This window comes from Lichenostomus cassidix, chromosome 1Aa (assembly GCF_008360975.1).
Source record: "Lichenostomus cassidix isolate B80296 chromosome 1Aa, HeHo_3.0, whole genome shotgun sequence".
NCBI lineage: Eukaryota > Metazoa > Chordata > Aves > Passeriformes > Meliphagidae > Lichenostomus > Lichenostomus cassidix.
In genome coordinates this window covers 54,650,440-54,672,175 of record NC_139480.1, presented here as the reverse complement: position 1 = coordinate 54,672,175, position 21,736 = coordinate 54,650,440, and the positions used below count along the sequence as shown (strand labels likewise).

At 46.8% G+C, this 21,736-nt stretch overlaps 1 protein-coding gene across 1 annotated transcript; it reads left to right on the top strand.

Moving 5' to 3' along the window:
• The first annotated feature begins 472 nt into the window (after positions 1–472).
• On the top strand, positions 473–18,711 carry TM7SF3 (transmembrane 7 superfamily member 3). Its single transcript, XM_085049084.1, has 12 exons — positions 473–749; positions 6,759–6,913; positions 8,715–8,865; positions 9,972–10,092; positions 10,805–10,976; positions 11,268–11,445; positions 12,692–12,778; positions 13,191–13,271; positions 13,975–14,127; positions 15,250–15,347; positions 15,882–16,044; positions 16,504–18,711. Exons 1-12 carry the CDS (start codon positions 680–682, stop codon positions 16,764–16,766), a joined length of 1,692 nt encoding a protein of 563 aa, XP_084905210.1. The 5' UTR covers positions 473–679; the 3' UTR covers positions 16,767–18,711.
• Positions 18,712–21,736: the final 3,025 nt, after the last annotated feature.

Sequence of the window (21,736 nt, the reverse complement as noted above, 5' to 3'; positions counted from 1 at the left end):
TTCGTATCTCTGACAGCTGGGTACAATGCCAGCCTTCCCCCAGGTGGACCCTGAAGATCATCTCATTCCATCCCCTGCCATGGCAGGACACCTTCCACCATCCCAGCTTGCTCCAAGCCCTGTCCAACCTGGCCTTGGACACTGCCAGGGATCCAGGGGCAGCCACAGCTTCTCTGGGCACCCTGTGCCAGGGCCTTAAAAGGAAGAATTTCCTCCTAATATCCAATCCAAACCTACTCTCTGTCAGTTTGAAGCCATTTCTCTTCTCCAGGCCCTTGTAAATAGCCACTCTCTAGCCTTGTCAGAGGTACCGTGGCTGCAGCAATGGTACAAACTAACCCACTCAAAGTGCTTTCCCGACGGCGCGGCTGGGTGAGGATTTTGTTCGCCTGCACATGCAAGCTGGGAGGTGGGTCTCTTCACGCCCCTGAGTGAAAAACCCAAGTCACAGGGTGCTGGTCCCAACCCGAGGTGCATTTCTGAGGCGCTCACAGCAGCTCCCGCCGCCGAGCCGCTCCGTTCCGCTCTCCCTTCCCGCAGGCCCGCCCGCAGGTGCCTGAGGGGGCGGGAGCGGCCCGTCCGGGCGGGCCCTGCCTGCTCACCGCCCCTAGCGCCGCCCCGCCCGCCGCCCGGCCCTTGCCCGGCTTCAGCCCCCTGTGCCCGCTCTCTCCGCAGCGCTATGCGGGTCTCCCCTCGCCCCGCGCTGCTCCTGCTGCTGCTGGGAGTGCTGCGCCATGGCGGAGCCTCAGGTGAGGCGGCGGGCGGTGTGGGGGGGCGGTCGGGCCGTGGCCGCCATTAAGCGGGCGGAGAGGGCAGCTCGGGCCGGGAACTGGGCGGCTGTGCCCGGGTAATGTCCAGGGCAGGCACGGCGGGGGCTCGCTGCGGCTGCAGAGCCTTTTGGGGGTGTCCCCGGTGCTGCTGTGGGAGGGATGAGGAGTGGGGAGCAAAGCTGGCTGCGGCGCTGCAGGAGCGCTGTGTGTATTCGTGGTTATCTTCCACGAGGACAAGGAGAACCACCCTTTGTTTTTCCCCTTCCCCCCCCCCCTTTATTTTTTTGCACCTTAACATGAAGGCCATAATTTTAACTCTTTCACGGAGAACAGGGAATCACTGTAAGGGCGCTGTTGCAGGATGCGGCGCAGCTGATGCTGTGAAAGGCTGTGTTGATGTGTAAGGCTGTGTTCCCTGGGCAGGAACAAGGTGGCATTCACTGCCTTGGACAGGAGTTTGTATGACAAAGGGAACATGGCTAAAAGGAGGCTTGTTTTTATTTGGTTTTGGTTTTTTCCCCCCCGACGACGTACAGGTGGTCATGGGTTGCACTAGCCAGTGGATGGTGGGTTGAAAACCACCCTCGCTATAAAACTGAGGAAAGCAGCAGAACCTGCAATTTGCAGTTTGATGCCTAAAGTTACTTGAAGTCCGTACTGATGTAATCTGACTTTATTTGGCACGGGCTTTATTTGAACTTTCCCTGTGTTCCTGCATGGGACTAAAATAGGAGTCCAGAGTTAAGTGCGCTATAACAAGTATAGTTCGGGAAGATTTACAGTTACTTCTTTTTCTTTTTTTTTTTCTGGTTAAACTCTTATCTGTTCAAATAAAGGAAAAAATAAACGGTTTCGTCTCAGAGATAATCCACAGATAAGCAAGCCATCCTTCACATTAGGGCTGATATAAACCTCCTCCTCTTAGTTTGCTTTATTTTTAATCTTACTTCTGATCATAGAATGGTTTGGGTTGGAAGGAACCTTAAAGCACATCTCGTTTCAACCCCCCTGCCATGGGTAGGGACACCTGCCATTAGACCAGGTTGCTCAGAGCCCCACCCAACCTGGCCTTGAATGAATGAAGTTTAATTGTCCCAAAGGAGACCATTGGGATATTTTGCAGGGCTGCAGGACATCATTTGGAGCCAGTCCCAAGTGTGGAAGGCTTCTCTCTGCCCTCCCCCACGTATCATGCCCAATATCTTAATGAAGAGCCAAGTATTCCCTATTTCTTGTAAGACCTAAAAGCTTTGGCTGGACACCTGATGGTGGCAAGGAGGTGTGAGAATGAAGGCTCAGGGTTCTTAGACCTTAATGCTTCTATTAAAGGATACTGACAAGCAGTTTGTCTCCTGGACTTGATGAAAATGGGTCATGTGTTGAGTAATTTTTTTACAGCATGTAAAAAGCAAACTACTTTGCCTTGAAGGAGCCTGTTGCTGTTTTTCCTTGCAAGATTGAGGGTGGAGGGGGAAAGTATTTTCCTTGTGAAAAGCTAATAAGCTGTGTAATTTGTGTACCAGAGTCTAGCTGATCATTAGGCCCTTTAAACAAGGCCACTTGCTTAATGGTTCACTGATTTGAAATTGTCTTGTGGTTATTCAGCTGTGGACACCCATTTTGCAGGGATGGGCTCTGCTTAACTACTAGTACTTGAAGATCCTGCTGAATTTTAAAATGCTGGTTACTAAAATCTTTGCATGATGGCCTATGTTAACCTCCCTGGGCTTCTGATGGGCTGCAGCTCTTCAAACTTGGTCTTTGTGTAGAAGTATTTTATATATTGTGTTTGTTGCCTTCATGGGAACTCTATTTTCATTAAGAGGACCTCGACTGGCCAAGTTTGCTACATCCAAACCAGGCTGTTTAGTGTTGGAAAAACTAAAGTGAAGTTATAGTGTAATCAGGACTGAGCAGTGCTTTTGTAAAGGGAGTTTATCTGGGTGAAACTTGTTTGTGCCAGCTGTTTAGTCTATGCAGAAATGATATTTTATAATAAGACATCCACGCAAAGCTCTTCCCTCACTTTTCAGGCTGTAAAAACCTCCAACCTGGTAACAGAATAGTCCTCTGGGGTGGGAATGGTGCAGATGGCAACAAGCCACATGCTGTGGTGTCACCTGCTTTATGCATGAGTCTCAGTACACACACCATCAAAGTTTAGAAGTTTTCATACATGTTCTTGCTTCTTTTGGGAGTGGGGTGGGTGCTGTCTTTTTTTGGGGGCCCACTAGTGTAGCAGGACCCTCCCATGCATCCATATCTGCATGGCCTTACAGGTCTGATAGCACATGGCTCTGGGCTTTATTCTGTTAAGTAACTGTATGCTAATGTTTTTCTTACTCAGACTGGTTGTCAGTCTGAGCTTGCACTTCATTAAATGTCTTCATGTGACTACTTGTTGTTGTACTCCCTACACTGGAAAGTTCTCCTTAGCTCCTGGCACTTGCTTACATCAGGTTGTTTTGCATATCCACTGCAAGATGCTTGGCACCCAGTAGAAATGTGTTTTCTCTGACTGCAGAGGAACTCTCAGAAGGAAGCATAATGTTTGGGCATGGCTCTGTATGTGAACACTGTTTTTGTATGGTCAGCAATGGCATTTCTTCAGTTGTATTTCTTATTGGAAATTGGACTGCTAGGTGTAATCAAGAACCTTGTGTGGTTAGCTGCACCGTGGTGGTGGTGGGGAGTGACACTTGGCTTTTGGAGCTGGAAATGTGGTTTACTCAAAGCATCAAAGGAGCCAAGAGCTTGGCACTGAATCAGCAGAATGGAAATGGTTCAAGCTGGGTGTTGCCTGATGGAGAAGCTGTGTATCACAGGGAAGGGATAACAAATGCAGAGGCTCTGGAATTGATTTTCTTGTTTAGAGTTAGGAATAAGGACTTTTGATTTCAGAAGAGCTCCAGGAAGGTCTATTTCTTTGCTGTCTTTACTGGTTTTGCTCTTCATGTGAGAGAAAAGATACAATGTGGAGTGACATTGTGGCTGTCTGCCTCTGTTCATCAGTTCTGTCTGCAGGACTATCTGTGCTCCCGTGCTGGTGCTGGCATATGGAGTAATACATGCTCAGTGATCCATCTTTGCTCTGCTGCTGCTTGGTTTCAGCAATGCTGACTTCCTCTGAGCATCTATTCAGTTGATAAGCTCTGTAACAGTGGGGGTTCCTCTGTTGTTTCTAACCCAAAATTACTCTGATGTGCAGTGACTGTTGCAGTTCTCCCTGCAAGGCAAGGAAGAGGGATAGCCTGGCACCTTAGAGTGTTTCCAGACCTTTACCATTGGAAGCAATAAAACAAATTGGGATGCCTGGATTTTGCTCCTGTCTCTGTTGCTGACTTGCTGGATCTACAACCAGCTCACAACCTCTCAGCTGTGAGGTGGTATTAACTGTGCTGCCTGTGCTGCTGGTCCTGCAGATCTGTCTGGTGGGCCATGTCCAGGGAGATCAAGCTTGCCTGAAGGAGAAGGTTGTGTGCTGTGGCCACCACTATGTGGTCATGGAGGTCTCTGTCTGTTCTTCAAAGGATATTTGACAAGACTGAGCTCCCTGTGGCTCAGGGAGTTTAATATCTGTCTGATATTAGAACCAGAGAACTGGTGATAGCTATAGGCCTGTTGAATTAGGAGTTGGTTAATTTAATTAATAAGTCTTGCTCATCATCTTCCCTTTGTGTCTCAGTGTCCAAGGATTGACTTGCTCAAACGACAGTGATGGAGAAGGCTGGAAGGGTGCTCTGGTCTGTGGCTGTGGAGCAATTACTCTCCCAAAAACTTCTTAGAAGGTTCTATTGCTCTGCAGTGCTCATCATCTTCCAGGCCTGAGTGGAAGTGTGGTTCGAGGAGCCTGTGAACAGCAAGCTGAACAATACTTGTGTGATGTGTGTAGATGTTCTTGTTCTTCACCCTGAGTCTCTGCTCTTCTGCCCAGACTTTGGGATAATGCGTGTCACATGCACTGTTTTCAGACCAGTTATGCAAACAGTAAAGCAATATAGAGCACCATACCTTAATTCACCATGCTAATTAAACTTGAGAGAGTGCCTCTGACATTTAGAGTCTCATGATCACTAAGTAGTGGCTGTGTGTCTTGCTGACGAATCTGTCCTTATTTATGCAGAGGCCCCTGGCTATGGGTACCGAGTGGAGGTGAGAAACAAGGCGGAACAATGCAGTTTTTCCCCTTGATGTAGATCACACAGAGAGTGTGTATGGTTTCAGCTTTTTTTTTTAAAAGAACATCTAAGTGTGAATGTCTTGCGGTTCAGGAAGCTCTGCTGAAGTTCTTAAAGATCAAAGAAAAATATTTTTCCTGCATTCTACGCTTTCACTGCAAGTTTGAGTGTATGGATGTATAGTCTGTCCCTTCTGAATGCTTTTCTTTAGCATTCATACTGCTACTTGCATTTCTGGTAGAACTTGAGCTAATGAGGAAAGAGATCTGAAGACATCTGAATGCTGATCGAGGGGCTCTGAAGAATCAGAAACTGAGGATACACAAACTTTTTTTGTATCTTTAATTTTACTTTAATTACTGTTTGAAAACTTGGTGTAGAAACTTTGATCTTAACACAAACTGCAAATGATGAAACAGAAAAAATTGAGAATCATTCTTTCTTCCAAAGTGGTTTAAGATCCCCATATTTTAGCTGAGGTTTTATTGGTGATGCAGTACTGGTATTAACTGAATTTTGGGAGTGAGTATTTAAGTGTTGAAGTTCCTTCCTTCACTGTGTAGCGAGTGGAGGAGGCATGAGGGTGGGAGCTCCCCTCTGGTTTCATATCAAGAGGCAAAGAAACTGGCCAGTGATGTTAGCTCTTGGCAGGAAAGAGAGAAGAGTAACAGGAAAGGAGTTACTGAGTTCTGGGTACAGTTTCAGATAAGAAAACTGTCCCTTGTGAATGGGAGCCCCTCTGTGCCATCAGCAAGTGTCCATGGGATGGTGCTGCTGGTGGCTCTGTGTTAGGGCACTTGGCAGTATCAGCTCTTTACACCAGAGGCAACTCCGTTGAGGAAATGTGTGTGTGTGTTTAGGCTTGATAAGTTTTAGGTCTGTTTGGGTATTGTGTGACTGCAGAGGAATTCAGGGAAAAACCTGGAAGGCATTGTGCAGTCTGGTTGCAACCACCAACCCAAGAGCATCTTGTGGCTTCTGTGTGGCTGCTTCGCTTTCCTCCCTTGGCATCTCCTGTCCAGCCTGAGCCCAGCCAGAGAGAAGCCAGGCTTGCTTGCAGGTCTTGAATGACAAACCAAAGCTGATGCTCAAAGATCTTTTATCCTAGGTCATGTGGTTCTCTTTAAATTAAAATGACAGTGGGTCATGGGGTTATGCTCACTGTAAGAAGAAATTACCTAGGTTGTGTCTAGGAAAAATCAGTCAGATTTTTAGGTCCTGAAATCAGAATCCAGCAGTCCTAATGATTAAAAGTAGTTTAGGAAGAAAAAACATGTGGAATAGCTGAAAGTGGGTAAATAAATGTATGTATGTAAACTACAGACTTGACTCTGTCTTCCAGAAGTTGACTCCAATTCCCATGGTCCATAGGAATTCCCTTGGAAGGTTTGATGGATATTGTGCAAGTTGGCCAGCTGATACAGACATAGTCACCTGTATTTGCCAAAGATCAGGCAATCCTCAGTATCTTCTCTTACTGACTTTGTGCAGTGTAATTGGCTGTTTGGCTGAGCTGCTGAGCTCAGCTATGTCAAATTCTGACTCCTGGTGGGAAGCCCTGTCCCTGTGCTCAGGTGAGTGCCAGGCTGCAGGGCAGGAGCTCTGCCTGTGCCTCTATCTGTAGGCACTGCTCTGTGTGTAGCAGTCTCTGAAACCTTGGTACAGCTCACAGGATGAGAGCAGCACAAACCAACATCCTGCCCTGCTCCCAGCTGACTAATACTGGGCTACTGGAAACTTCCAGGCGTCCTTAGTAATTGCTTCCCTCTGGACCAAAAAAACCCTGTATCTTCCCTTTTTTGTAATGCAGGTCTTCTTGAGCTCTCCTTGGGAAAATTCAGAAATGTGCTACTTAACCAGACCAATCCAGTGGAGGCTGTAATCAGGAACATCGCCAGCAACGTGACTGTGGTTCTTTTTCAAGTGCATGCCCAGCAAAATGATGTGGTGATATCCTTTGATAAGGTAAGAGTGTCACTTCTGTTAAGTGCTGCCTCTCTTTCCACAAAGGGCTTGGCTCTGGTACATGTAGGGCTATTGAACTGAAGCTGTATAAATAATGAGTATCTTTTACCTGCTTGGCTTTTAGACAGTGTTACTGTAGCTTCAGAAATCACTTCCCGCACTTACATGTCATAGCTGCTATTTTGAAGGACTGAATGCTAAAGGAATTTCAGAGCTGGCTTGAAAATGTTTCAAGGCTTTTTATTTGGTGGAAGTGGTGCTTTTGATGTGTGGCTGTACTGACTGCTGTCCATCATTTTGTCAGATTAAAAACAGATCTGTGTGTTTGCCAGGTGCCTTATACATGACCACATCGGGATGTTTAGTTGTCTGCTGTTTCCATGCCTTGGATCTAACAGATATGGCAGATATGATGTGATCTCTGCTCCTTGTCCTTAATCTAATTCTCCTTTGGTAACACATGGGGAAATTCCTCCACAGTACTCCAGCAAAAGCCGCTACTTCTAGACAGCAATGAAAACATTCCTGCTGCTGTACACTGCATCCCAGTAATGAAACTGAGGCTAATCTGAAATACTGATTTATGTTGTTGTTGTGGTGCTGGCAGGCTCTAACTGGTATTTGAACAGAACATTGACTAAGCTGAAGATGGCAGATGGAGGTCTGACAGCTGCCATCCAGTTCCCCTCTCTCCACCAGCGTCTTTGAAATGAGAATACACTGAGCGCCAAGAAGTATCCTGGGCAGCCTAGAAGATGAATGACCTGTAACAAAAGTCACCCAGCTCAACCATCCTTGTACTGGTGAAACAGCCAGGATTACAGGGCTGAGGCATTACTGTTACACCTGTTCAGTCTTTCCTTACCACTGGTAGAATCTTTTGCTGCCAGTTCAGATCCTCTTTGCATTTATGGGCCTTACCAGGCCAAGAGCAGTGATGCATAAATACAGCTGTACTGCTTTTAGGGCTGGCCTGCCTCTAGAAATATGCAGTTGAGCTGGACCTTAAAGTCTGCCAGGTCCACTGTGCTTCCTTGCAGTGTTGCCTTGGGTAACTGTGGCTGCCTTGGCCAAAGGCACACTTTTCATGCTGAAAATGTGACTGCAGGTCAATTGGTTGTTCCAGCTGTGAGACTGTGATACTGCCCTTGCTGCCTGATCTCTCCTCAAGAGCCCTGGTTCTGGAAGGGATGGTGATGCTGGGGATTGGGTCAGTAGCTGGCCTGGGCCCAAAACTATCTGGTATTGCTAATGCTAAGTCATCTAAGTCATCTCCTTTCTGGTGGAGATAGGAAGGTGCCTCTGTACACTGGTTCCCAGTTTGCCATGTCACATTTTGTAAGGGATATTCCAGTCCTTTTACACGTCCACTAGTCAATCCATTGCTAGACTTCAACTAGCTAGATTTCTCTTCGACTTGATTATGATTATCAACTCTAGTAGTGCCACACTTGTTACTTGTGTTTTTGAGCCTGAGCCAGGCAGTGTGTGGTGTCAGAGCTCCTTATTTGGCAGCTCCCTTTTTTCACCAGCTCGGGATGCCATCCAGAGAGACCTTGACAGGCTTGAGAGTTGGGCCTGCACAGACCCATATGGTTCAGCAAGGTCCTGCACATGGAGCTGGACAATTCCAGGCACAAATATATCTTGAGCAGAGCCTGATCTGTTGCAACTGGCACTGATGTGTGCCTGGCAGGTTTGTGGCAGGAATGGGCTCCTGTGATATTATCAAAATATAGAAATATTATCAAAATCCAGTAGAAATCTTCTCAAGAAGAACTGCTTGTTTGTTTCTGTGCAGACTCCACTGGTGAATGGCTCAGGGATTGGAGCAGACAGAGGGCTGGTGTCCATCCTTCGGCCTGAGCAGACCGTATGCACATGGTACCTGCGCGCCCTGGATGCTGGCCAGGTGCTCAGCACTGCCATCTCCATTCCCTACATGGAGAAAGGTATGTTCTCATGGGGAGTCAGCTCTGCTGAGTCAAGTGATCTGGGGAATGAGGTGTTGGCCTTTTAGTCTTACATGGTGGAAATGGGATGGAGATACCAGAAATTCTTTTGAAATGGGCTGGGAAAGTTTTTATTGTTTCACAATTCACTGCTGAATTCTGAGTTGCATATGGGTTTTACTCTGTGGTCTTGCCATGACTTCGGCCTTAGAATAGAAAACTGCTGTGCATATCATGGAATCACAAATCTGTTTGGATTGGAAGTGGGCCTTGAAGATCATCCAGTTCCAACCCCCTGCAATGGGCAGGGACATCTTCCACCAGACCAGGCAGCTCCAAGCCCCATCCAACCTGGCCTTGGACAGTGCCAGGGATCCAGGGGCAGCCACAGCTTCTCTGGGCACCCTGTGCCAGGGCCTTAGCACCCTCACAGGGAACAATTTCTTCCTAATGTCTAATCTAAAACTGCTTTCCTTCAGCTTAAAGCCATTCCCCCTTGTCCTGTCACTCCAGGCCCTCGTAAAAAATTCCTCTCCAGTTTTCTTGTAGGCTTCCTTCAGGTACAAAGAAGCTGCTGGAAAGGTCTCCCCAGAGTCTTCTCCAGGCTGAACAACCCCAACTCAGCCTTTCCTCACAGGAGAAATGCTCCATTCCTCTAATCATCTTCAGTCTTCCTTTGAACTCCAGCAGCTCCACATCTTTCTTATGTTGGGGTGAGGTCTTGCCAAAGGCAGAGTAGAGGGGCAGAGCTCCCTCCCTCATGCTGCTGCCCACACTTCTTTGGATGCAGGATGCTGTTGGCTGTCTGGGCTGCGAGCACACAGTGCTGGGTCCTGTCAAGCTTCTCCTCAGGGCTGCTCTCAATCCATTCTCCGCCCAGCCTGTGTTTGTGCTTGGGATTGCCTTGATCCATGTGTAGGACCTGACAGGAGCTTGTATCCTCCAATTCCAACACTCCAATCAATGTCCCCATGTGGGGGGACCTTTCACAGGCTGCAGTGAAACCCTTGTGCTGCCTGCAGGGCCAGAACCTGATGATTTTCTGAGCTCAGCAAGCGGATCATGCCTGCAAGTGCATAACTGCAGTTATCTTCTCTGTGTTCTAGATCCTATTCCTGGGGGCTGCAATCTAGAATTTGACTTGGAAGTGGATCCAAATCTTTACCTGGACTATACGTTGGTTGATATACACATCAAGTTTGCCCCTGCAAACTTGGGTTATACCAGGTGAGTGAGAACCTTCAGTGCACTGAGCAAGACCTTTTGTCCTGTGTTTGGCCAAAAGGCTCAACCAAGACCCTGCTGGAACAGCTGAACCATCCAGCTGCTGGGAGAAATCTCATTTGCTGCAACAAATGTAAACGGGGAAAAGGAGGAGGGGAAGAGATACTACATGAGAGAGATAAAAGTGGAGAGTTGCATAAGCTCCCCCACAAGATGTAACTTCAGAAATGTAAACAGTCAGCAAATACTGGATCTTTCCATTCCTGGTAACAACTTAATTTGTTTGAGGAGCAATTGTGTGCTATAGCCACTTTATTTCTTTACTAGTACTGAAACATGATAATGAACCAGAGTTTTGTTTAACTTGAGACTTCAAGTCAAAAGCATTATTTCCTGAATGCTGCCTGGTGTCACAAGTGTTAGGCAGGGAATGGGGAAGACTATGCCCAGAACTGCATGGAAAAACAAACAGTGATGTTGTGGCCTCTTGGAATTCTTGTTATGGCAATTCACAGGAAGCCTCTGTAAGTGTCAAGACAGGCACCAGCACAGACACCACCTGTACCAGGGTGGCTCTGTGATGCAGCTTTGAGTTAGCTGCTGGTGTGCACCCCTAAAGTGTAGAGGCAAATCCTGTGGGCAGGGACCACTGAAAACAAATGTTAGGGTCTAGTGGCTTGCACTGGGCACGTGGCTGATGTGTTTTTAACTGCAGAGGAGCAAACCCCCCCTCCTGTGACTCGGGGACTGGGCAGAACTCGCGCTGGCGGCTGCGCTACGATGTGTATCAGTACTTCCTGCCCGAGAATGAGCTGTCTGAGATGGTGCTCATGAGCCACCTGCGGAAGATGGCAGAGGTGCAGAGTATCAAAGCCAATGGCATTAAGGTGAGCCTGAACCACTGGGGTGCTCTCACCCATGTGGCAGGGGTGAGGGCTCTCGTGTTTTCTCCTCCCCTGTGCTCATCCTCCTGGAGTGGAGACATAGGCAGGCTCCCTGGCCCTGCTGGGGAGTGGAATGGCAGCCTTGCCTGCCTCAGAGGCCAGACCTGGGTCAGCAGGCAGGTAGGGACAAAACATAGTGGGACAATCTTCTCCCCTGTCAGAAAACACAGTAGTGCTGGAGGAGGGGTTCTGTCCTGTGAGCCTTGAATGCCATACAGATATTTACTTTTCCAGATGCTTACACTGACAGCTGATGACAAGACCGATGTCTACTTCTCCTCACTTCCTGGGCAAGGTGTGATCTACAATGTCATAGTGTGGGATCCTCTTTGGAACAGTTCTGCTGCATACATACCTGTGCATACATATGCCTGCAGCTTTGCTGACCTGGTGGATAACTGTTCTTCTCTCAGTAAGTTGGGAATTGTATGGCCTCTCCAACTCAGCTGCAGCTTGTTGTGCTCCAATGTGCTGAATGGTGCTTTGAGATTAGGTTTTTCATGTGTGGAGGAGATCTTTGTTTTACACTGGGTATATATTGTTACTTTATGATGGAGTCTGCTTGAGGAGAAAGTTTTACTTCATCACTCTAGACTAAGGAGAACTATTAGCAATTGAGGTTTAACTTAATGGAGGTTTAGTATGTGGTTTGCAAATGTAACTCTGAACTCTGTAGTGCCACTCCAGCTTGTTCCATTTGAACTGGATACATTATTTCAAATCATCTGTAGGACTCTAGGTGCTGGATGTGAAACTAGGATAAAACACAAACTAGATTAGGCTTCAGCCAGATTTAGCTGTGCTGGTGCTGATGAGAATCACTAACCTGCAGGTATTTTGAAAGGAGACAGTCACATAAAGTAAGCATGAAGGTAATGTCAGCAGTAGTGGAGTGACTACCAAGTCATGCTACTTTGTACAATGCTGTATAATGATGGAATTTGAGCAGAAACAGAGCAAAGCTGCCACACCCATTATGACTGCAGAAGGGACTTGAATAACTGGTAAAATTTGGGTCATAAAGATTTGTTCTCATTATTTTCTTATATACTGTAGCACAAGTGACTGTTGTCAAGCTCAGTGTTGTCTTATGACAGCATGAGACTAATCACTTAGGCTAAACCTCTCTCATTCAGAGCACATGGAAAATATGGTTTACTTCTTCAAATAGCTTAAATATAGGTAAGAAATTTGTCTGGAAGACAGAGGTGAGCCATAATGGGATGCTGATAATTTTTGTTGTATGGACCATGTATGAGAGGGAGACAAATGGTGAAGGCTGCAGTGATAGACACTACAGTTGCTACCTGGGTCACCAGTCCCATAGCACTGATTTTTATAGAAGACTGGATGTCCCTTTTTTAAATCTGAGCAGAGAATTTTCAGGCAAAGTTGTATCTGTATTATAAACTAGTTACATCTACTTAACTAATTGGTACCAAAACTTCATTTCTCTTGAATAAAGAGGAAGCTCTCAATTTCTTAATCAGAATGGGATTATTTCAATGTTATGTTGGAGATCCTACCAAGACATCTGTTAGTTCAGGTTTTGCAGATCTGACAGAGTAAAGGTTGTGATAGCAACCTGACCTTACCTTAATCTTTCTGTTGGGACTGCTAGGTGGAATGCTCTAGTAAACTTTCCTTTTGTCTTGCAGGTAAACTCTCTACCAAAGTATTCTTCACTGCTTTTGCTGTTCTTGGTCTTTTCACCTGCTTTTTTGGACACAGATTCTGGAAAACAGGTGCTGAATATTTATTTTTCCTTCTAAATCTGATTGGAACTCCATAAATGTTACTCTGTGTAATTTAGAATGGTGGGGTTACTACCAAGATTCTCTTGATAGTGATGCTGTGCCAGTTAGGTCTACTGCTTTGCTTTTATAGGATCTGAGCTTTTAAGCTCAGAGCAAGAAGTTTCTGGGATGCAAAGAACAGAAACCTAGAACTGGGGTGCATGATGGGTAATATACTATAAAGATGTAATTTTTGGCTGTTTGAAGTGCTTGAGGACACCCCTGTCCAGGACAAAGTGTTGTCTGGTTCTCCTTTTGTGAATTGCTATGTTCCTTACCTATTGTAATATGAAGATGTCTGAAGATCCATTGAATTTGGCTTGGTATGAAGCTTGCTAAATATTTTTTCCTTCTTTTCCAGACTTGTTCTTCATGGGCTTCATCGTTGCAGCATTCTTCTTCTTTGTATTCATTACAAGGGTAACTGGCCTTAGTTATGATGGTGAGTAGATGTGTCAGGATGCCCCATGCTCTTCCCAAACTCTTGTTAGGAACCCTTCTGGTACAATTCCAGTGTGCTGTTGGCCAGCCACAGGAAGGATAGCAGGATGATGCCTGGGTGCTTGAGCTCTGATTGCTGTAATAGCTGAATATCCAACAGAGTGAGTGTTGCTTCCAACATCAAAGTGATGCAAAATTAATACCAGAATTTAATTTCAGTAGCTATCCAAGGAAGATAAGAGGTTTTTGGAAACTCTGGAAGTTTGCAATGTGCTTTCTTCCTACTTCTTCCACAATGTGTGGAGCTCTGTTTCAGATCAAATGCAGGTTTCATCTGTAAAATGGAAGTAGGTGGTATGCACCCAGCTTGTTAGACTAGACAGAATAAGTACTGTTGTCTGTCCCACCTTACAGAACTCCTTTTTTGACACATGTGCAGTAGCTGTAGCCACCTCAGCTCCCTGGGAGCTCAGGGTACTGATGTTCATGGTACCATACCTCCATTCCAGCCTGACACTCCCACATCCCCAGCTGCAGGCTGGCATCTATGTGACATGCATGAAGCAAGTTCTGATACTCTTACTTGTTACCTCATGAAAACTCACTGAAAAAAAGCCAAACAAGCATGTAAATAAAGCTGCTGAACATGTCAGTGCAGGAACTGAATTTTCCAGAATGCTGGAATTTTCTCTTTTCTCTTTCAGTGCGTCTTATTTTGACAGCAGTGTCTGGCATTATCGGAGGCCTGCTCTTGGTTGTGAGCTGGTGGAGATTTGGCTCTGTCCTCCTCAGCATGTTTGTTATTGGACTTGTGCTGGGATTTCTCTTCTCATCAACACTCTTCTTTACTCCCCTAGGTAAGCCCTGAAATGCTCTGCTTGGTGAGTGCTGCGTTCCTGCTGTGCTGCAGGGACACTGCAGGGCTCGAGGGTGAATGGCACTCTCTGGTTTCTCTTAGTGGGAGGTTTAACTTTCCAGTGTTGGGAGAAATGGAGATGTACCTAAAGTCTTCTGTGAGCTGTGCTGTAACTAAAACTACTCTGGGAAAAGGAAACTGATTATTCTGCAGACAGCTTGGTGAGACTCTTCCTACTAAAGCTGTGTGTCATCTCTGTGTAACACCAGCTCTCCTCCAAGCATGCACTTGCTCTCTTGTTCTCAGTCCAGAGCAAGTCCCTGTAGCAAATCTACAGTCTAATTAGGAGGCTTCAGGCATAAAGACCTTAGACAAATTTTTTAAGAGTCAGTAAGCCTGTTGAGCTGGAGTCCCTCTGGCACATCAGAGCATCAGCTACACTGTTGTAGCTTTTAGTCTCAAAACTTCTCAATCTAAGGTCCCTTGGTGGAACATTTTATTCTCCAGTCATGTGTGTTTGACTCGAGCCATGATTCTGTGATAATCCATGCAGTTCCTGGTTGCTCTTCATTACAATGGAACAGTAACTCAGTTGGGGGTCAGCTTGTCCCCTCTGGTTAATCCACAGGCCTTAGAAGGCAGGGGGAGCAAAAAAGTGTTTGAGTGATTTAATTTTCCTAAAGCCAGAAGAATTTGTTGCCTGTTGTTGTGATGGCTACATTTGCACCGTACTCCAGAGTCAAACTTGAATAGATGCAGATTTTTACCTTAGAAACCCATATAAGCCATAAAATGGCTTCTTATGGGGCAGCAGTACTCTGGTACTTTTTATTCTTACCAGGTGAGTAACATGTACCTTGTCAAAAATCTGTGTCCCATGGACAAGATCTGTTGTTCCAGCAGAGGGTACAGGACCTGTGCTCAACTGGGGCAATTTTTCTGTTCTCAAATAACTGTCCCAATGCATCTTTAACAGTCAGCATTTGAGATCAGAAGTTGAGCTTTTCAATAATGTACTCCAGGTATTTCTGAACATAGGAAATTTTGGGGGGTAAAAGCTTACCCCCAACCACTTGCAGAAAGGGAAATGTTTTCCTCACTGGCAAGTGTGGTTTCTTGGCAGGAGACTACAGGGTCTTCCGGGATGATGTGGTGTTCTGGGTGACCTTCACTTGTGTAGCCTTGATGATTCCAGTGCTTTTTGTTGGCTGTCCAAGAATTGTAAGTAACTGTGCTGTCACCTCAGAAGGAGGGAGGGAGGGAGGAGGGTCAGACTTCTTAATGCAAAATGTTGTCCTGTGGGATATGTACAGAAAACTTAGCACAGCTTTGTGAAGCTCAGCACAGAACCAGTTCCAGGCAGCTCCTGTTCAGCCCTACTTGCACTAAATGGTCCATAACCAAAGGAGTGACTTCTTTTGCACATAACATACACATATGTTTAGTTGACTCCTGCTGTCTTATCAGCTTGGCTGGTTAACAGGTGTGTGCAGGCAGTTCATCACAGAAGAACTGACAAAAATTACAAAATACTTGCCCAGAGAAGCTGTGGCTGCCCCTGGACCCCTGGCAGTGTCCAAGGCCAGGCTGGATGTGGCTCTGAGCAACCTGGGATAGTGGAAGGTGTCCCTGGATGATCTTTAAGGTCCCTTCCAACCCAGGCCATTCTGAGATTCTATGATTCTACTGTCTTAAGGAAGTGAGGAATAGAGTGTTCATCAGGCTCCTAAAGCAATGTTTTTTCTCCCTGTCTAGCTGAACATCCTGGCCTCTGGAGTAGTGGGCTCTTACACAGTGATTCTGGCTATTGCTTGTTATGTCTACACAAGCCTTGCTTACATCACCTTAGACCTGCTCAGAAGGGTCCTCAACAATTATTTCAGCAGAGCTTACACCAATGTGCCTTTTCAAAGGAATGGTGAGTCCTGAGACTTTCTTCTCTTTTTAAGAAGGAATCACTGCCTCTTGGTTTGTTAACAGTGGGTGAGAGCAGGAAGGGATGGGAGAACACAGTACAGTGTGAGATTTAACTGCCACGTGATAAATTATTGTCCTTCAAAAGCAACACTGAGTAGACTCAAAGGCAGGAGCTTTCCTGCAGATGTTGTGACAAAGACCCTTGTGAAAGGTGCTGCTCAGGCTTGGGCTGGCAGTTTGCTGAGGAGTTTGCAGAGTGGGCAGTCAGAGGCCTAATACAGTGAACAGACTCTTTCCAACTCCCTGTGCATCCTGGTCTCTGCATGGAGATCCTCTGGGCATGTGAGGATGCAGAGATGATACTCCATTCCTTTCTGTCACCAAACTTGTTCAGTGTTTGTGCTGGGGAAAGCACAGAATGTTCTGCTTTGCAGTAGCCATCTGTTCCTCCGTTTTGCAGACTTCATCATCCTGTCAGTGTGGGCACTGCTGGCCCTCAGCGGGATCACAGTGCAGCTCCGGCGGGAGAGGAGCGAGGTGCCCTTCCCACCACACCCCTACCTCACCTGGAAACGGGAGAGGGAGAGAAGGAGCACCAATGTCTTAGATCCCAGCCACCATATCCCTCCCCTGAGGGAGAGGATCCACAACAAGCTGCTGCACATCAAAGAGCTCTTCCAGAAAGACCAGCCAGCTGGGGAGAGAACTCCACTGCTTCTGTGACTTGCTAAATAACTGGTGGGAACAGAGAGGGAGGATCTGGGAATGGTGAGATGATTACCAGCAACCAGCCAGTGGTGCAGGATTTACCACTGCTACTTTGTCCTGCTGAATAAGAGATTGCTGTTTGCCCAGCTTGGCAGACCAGTTACCTGTCCAGTACACTACATGCTGATTGTGGCTCCTCTGTGGCACACTCTGCCCACTGTAACCTGCTTGTGTCCAGCTGCAGAATCCTGTACTTGTGGCCAAGGACAGGCATTGATCCTGTGGGCTCTACTTTGCTGTTTGGGTACGTGAAGTGTCAAACAGACCTTGGAAAGCAACCTGCTGCTTGTTTCCTTGCATGTGGAAACCTCTGCTGAGGCAGTGCCTGACGTTCCTGAGGGTGGGCAGCCTGTCCAGCCCTGAGGGGGAGGGACAAGGACTGGACACACAAGGGGTTCTTCCAGCAGGAACTGAGCATGTCCTCCTAATACAGGTACAAAATGTGTGGCTGCAGACACACTGGTTTCCAAAAAGTGTTACTGAACCTTGCAAGCTGAACGGAGTGACTTGAATTTAAACTGCACTGAGTTAACTGTTGTATGTGTGCACTGTGGGACTCAGGAATGAGGATTGATCTGAGACAAGAAGACTTTTTCCCTTGCTTTTGGGTGGTTCTGTAGCAAGCTGGTCATCTGGTGTCTGTGCAGAGATGACTGCTAAGAGAACACAAGAGATTTGTCTCCCTGTTTGCTTTCTGAACAGCCTGTGTCTTGTTTTTGCTCTGGTATAGTCTTTTTTTGATGGTGCTGTCATAAAAGAAAAAACTAAATAAGCTCTTTGTAGCCAGTGGCAATTTTTTCCCCCTAGAGTTGGCTGAAACACTAATTATTTATTTTTAATCATCTTTTAATTTTAAGGGGTAAAACCAGCATTCAGCTAGCAAAATACTGACCAGGATCCTTGCTCACTGAATGTGTTCCTTACCTATTCAAATTGCATCTGCCCAAAGTAGAATGTAGTATAAAAACAGATGAGGGACCAATCTCATGTGGTGGCTTCCTTAAAAGCCTCTTCCTTAAAAAGCCTTCCTTAAAAAACAAAACCCCAGGAGCCATTTTCAAAATGCCAACTGGAGCAAAGTGGTTTTGGCTCATGTAACTCCCCAGGCAGACCTGAGGCTGTTTTACCTGTGCTTGCCTCTCGTGCCTACTCCTGGTGTCCAGTGGGATGTGTCATGCACTGAAGGATGGCTGAAGTCTCACATCCTGGACCTTGGCACAGGTTATGGTGACTCTTCCTCCTTCTCCCTGCATCCAGACCTTCAGTGAGGGCAGCCAAGTGCACAGTCCTGCCTGTGTGCAGGTAAGTGGCTGCTCAGGTGCCTGCCTGGAGCCTCCATCAGGGAATTCCCTAGGGAGGAAGCTTAAATTCTCAGCCACCACTTTAAATTCTTGGTAGGAAATATGTTTCTGAGGAAACTGGCAAAAGAACTTTTTCTGGGAACGTGGTTGGAAGTTAAAACACCCTGGCATAGAAAGGAATGGATGACTTTAAAATAGCTTTTCTTTAAGGACTGAGAGCTCAAAGACAGTGCCCGAGGTGACTGAACCCTTCTGATGTTTAGAGACAAATCCCACCATTGCTTGGAGCTAGAACATCTGCCTCAAACAGCAAAGCAAGGCTGAAATCCTGCAGTTTGGGTCTTGTTTCCCTGTGCTGTTGGCTCAAGGGGGTAAACAAGGAGCTCTTTCCTGAGTCTTTGCCTGTCCTCCCTGCACTGATCCTGAGCATGTCTCTGCCATGTGGGATGGCAAGCAGCAAATACTTCTGTGGTATAGAAATGCTCTTAAACATGTTTACCTTGGTGGGTTTTTATAACTGCTGTCATTAACATTGTGCAAGAAACAAGTTTAACTCTAATTTTCTATATCTTTTATAATAAAGATGTCTTTTCAAAGAATATTGGAACTAAAGGGTCTCTTTGAATGCAATGATGCTTTTACAGTTTAGCCTCTGCCTTTGATCTTGCAGGGAGAGTTTGCTTTGAAAAGTTCTTGCCAAGGGCTGAGGTGGGTGAGCTTGGCTGGCATTGCAGTGACACCCAGAGGCTGCGAGTGTGGCTTGTTCTCTGTGCAGCCTCTCAGGGGAGCGCGTGGTCCAAAGAGGCTTTTTTTTTGGTTTTTTTTTGACAGCTTTGTCAGATGAGGCTCTAGGGAACAAAGGAATAGTTGTCATCCCCTTCTTGCCTGAAAACTGGTCTGCAAGATCACATAGCAATCCCATAGCAGAAGTGGACTTTGAACTCTTCTTCTGAGATCCTGACTTGGAGATTGTTTCCTTTTCTTAATTCTGCCAAGAGATGGTTCAGGAATTTTCTTCTATAATCTTTAAGGCACAGTGAGTAACAGTGGTGATGATCAGAATACATGAACTGATCCACTGCAGTGTTGAAGGGGTATTTTCAAGGCATTTTTTCTGTACTGAGGCAGTTGCCCAAGGAAAGCTGGATCCTACCCTGCAGTGCATCTGTTCTGACTGGGTACCAAAACTGAGGGGGTGAAGCACTGTTTAATGTAAAGCTGCTTGAGGACCAAATCCCTGTTGTTATGTGGCACAGACATCAGGAACTCTTCAGGAGAGTGCTTTTATTTTTAATTAGACTAAGGACAAGCATATTGTAGTGGTACAAGTGCCAATGCTCCCAGCAGGATGTGCCATGAAGCTCAGCCAGCAGCAGTGACCGGCGGGGCGCTGGGGTTTGCAGGTTTGGCTGTTTGGGTGCTGTGTGTGCAGAGGGAAGAACAGCACCTTTCATCACTGCTTTGGTGTCTCCTGTGTCCAGGTGAGATCTGCTTGAGGTCTCTTTAAGGTTCCTTCCAGCACAAACCTTTCTGTCTTTGCCTAGAGCTGTCCTGGATCTGGAAAGGCTTCCAAAAAAGAGGAAATCAGAAGGCTCCATCTCAAAATGTGCATTTTTCACTGAGCTTTGGAGTTTTCCACCTCTCTGCATTGATCCATCAGCAGCTGTAGGTCTGCAGCCATTTTTGGGGCTAGCTTTAGTGGAACTTTGGTTCCTGGTTGGTTTATCCAGTGAATAGTGAGCATAAGAAACACTGAGCCTTCGGTATGTGAAGTGAGAATTATGTTAGGTGATTGTGTTCTGACTCATGAGCTGGGATGCATTGATATATCCAGATTTGAATTTTGCCAGTGTCCATCTGGTTATGTCATCCCCTCCTACATCCTGGATTAGTAGGCTCTGGTGTCTGAGTTTTCTCTAGAAACAGTAGCTCCAATAACACTTCTATGTGTTCAACAGATACTTGTTGTTTTTAACATTTATTCTATTGCTCTCAGACCCTGTCTGCTCTAGTCCACAGCTCCAAGCAGGCAGCTGACTCCTGGTGAGCATGACAGGCTTTGTGCTTCCTTGCACACTGGGAGAAGTCAAAACTTCAAAGCAGAGCAATAAATGAGCTCATTTTGGGGGCGAGAGGGAGTGGCAGAAGAAGAGGGTTGTGTAAAACTTCCCTGCCTGCTTAGAACTGGGTCTTCACACGGCTGCCTCATCAGAAAAAGCACCAGTTCCAATTTTTCCATGTTGTCTGGTTTAACAACAGATTATCTAATTTTTTATCCTGAATGCTGGGGGAGGTGAAAAAGCCCTATGCGGGAAGCAAAGAAGCACAGATAGAGTATCCTAGGAGGCAGCTGCTGTTTGCTTAGCCAGGAATGTAATGAGTTGCAGATGAGTCATTTAAAAATTTGTTTACGGTGTTCCTGAACATAGTATTGGAAAATGGAAGGTGCTGATCACCCTGTGTCCATTGGTGTGCTGTGCTGTTTGAGCTTCCAAGGACTGACTTCCTACAAACAGCTCTGATGCTGCTCACTGCTCGAAGAGCCAGCCTCAGGTGTATGGATCGGGGGATTTCCGGTGCTGAGAACACTGCAGGAAATCAGTGTCTGCCATGCTTCAAAAAGGTAAACCTTCCCCTTGGGACAAGGGACAGGGACTGCAGCTGGAGTTCTGTGGGTTTCCCCTGTGTGACTGTTCTCTGACTCGGCCCTGAGGAGTGCTGCCAGCACGAACTTCTTCCAAGGCTGCAGTGACGAAGTGTTTCTCTCTTTGCTGGGCAGTTGGTTAAGGCAGATGTCAGGTGAGTCTTTTCCTGAAAGTGGGAAATAATGATCTCTGATACAAAGGCCGTGCTGGCTCCCAGTGTCTGGGGAAGGAAGGTGGTTGCAGGCAGCAGGAATTAGTCCATCCTCTCATAGAGTCACTGAAACAGTCTGTTCTACTTTGCAGCACACTTTCCGTGTGGGAGGTCAGTGGTTTTGTTTCACTGTGCCTGTTCTGCCATCCCCAGTGTGAAATGCACCTGCACCACACACGAGAGAGGTGGGATGGGGCCTTGCCCCACAGCAGGCCCGTGTGGGAGAATCAAACAGCCAGGCAGGGCAAGGGCTCCAGCACAGCTCAAGTGTTCCTGAGGGGTCAGGTCAGCAGGGAACCTCTGCTCACAGCGTGGGGCAGCTGCTTCTGCCTCCAGAATAGCAACACCAGCACTGCTGGAGCCACAGCAGGGACACCAAGGGCATCCCAGGGATGGAGCAGCTCTGCTGGGAGGAAAGGCTGAGGGAATTGGGATTGTTCACCTGCAGAAGAGAAGAGAAGCTTTGGGGTGACCTCACTGTGGCCTTGCAGTGCCTGAAGGGAGCCTGCAGGAGAGATGGAGAGAGACTCTTGACAAGGGCCTGGAGTGACAGGACAAGGGCAATGGCTTCACACTGACTGAGTGCAGGTTAAGATTAAAATTTAGAAAGAAATTCTTCCCTGTGAGGGTGCTGAGGCCCTGGCACAGGTTGCCCAGAGAAGCTGTGGCTGCCCCTGGATCCCTGGCAGTGCCCCCTTGCTGGATGGGGCTTGGAGCAACCTGGGACAGTGGAAGGTGTCCCTGTCCATGGTAGGAATGGCACTGGAT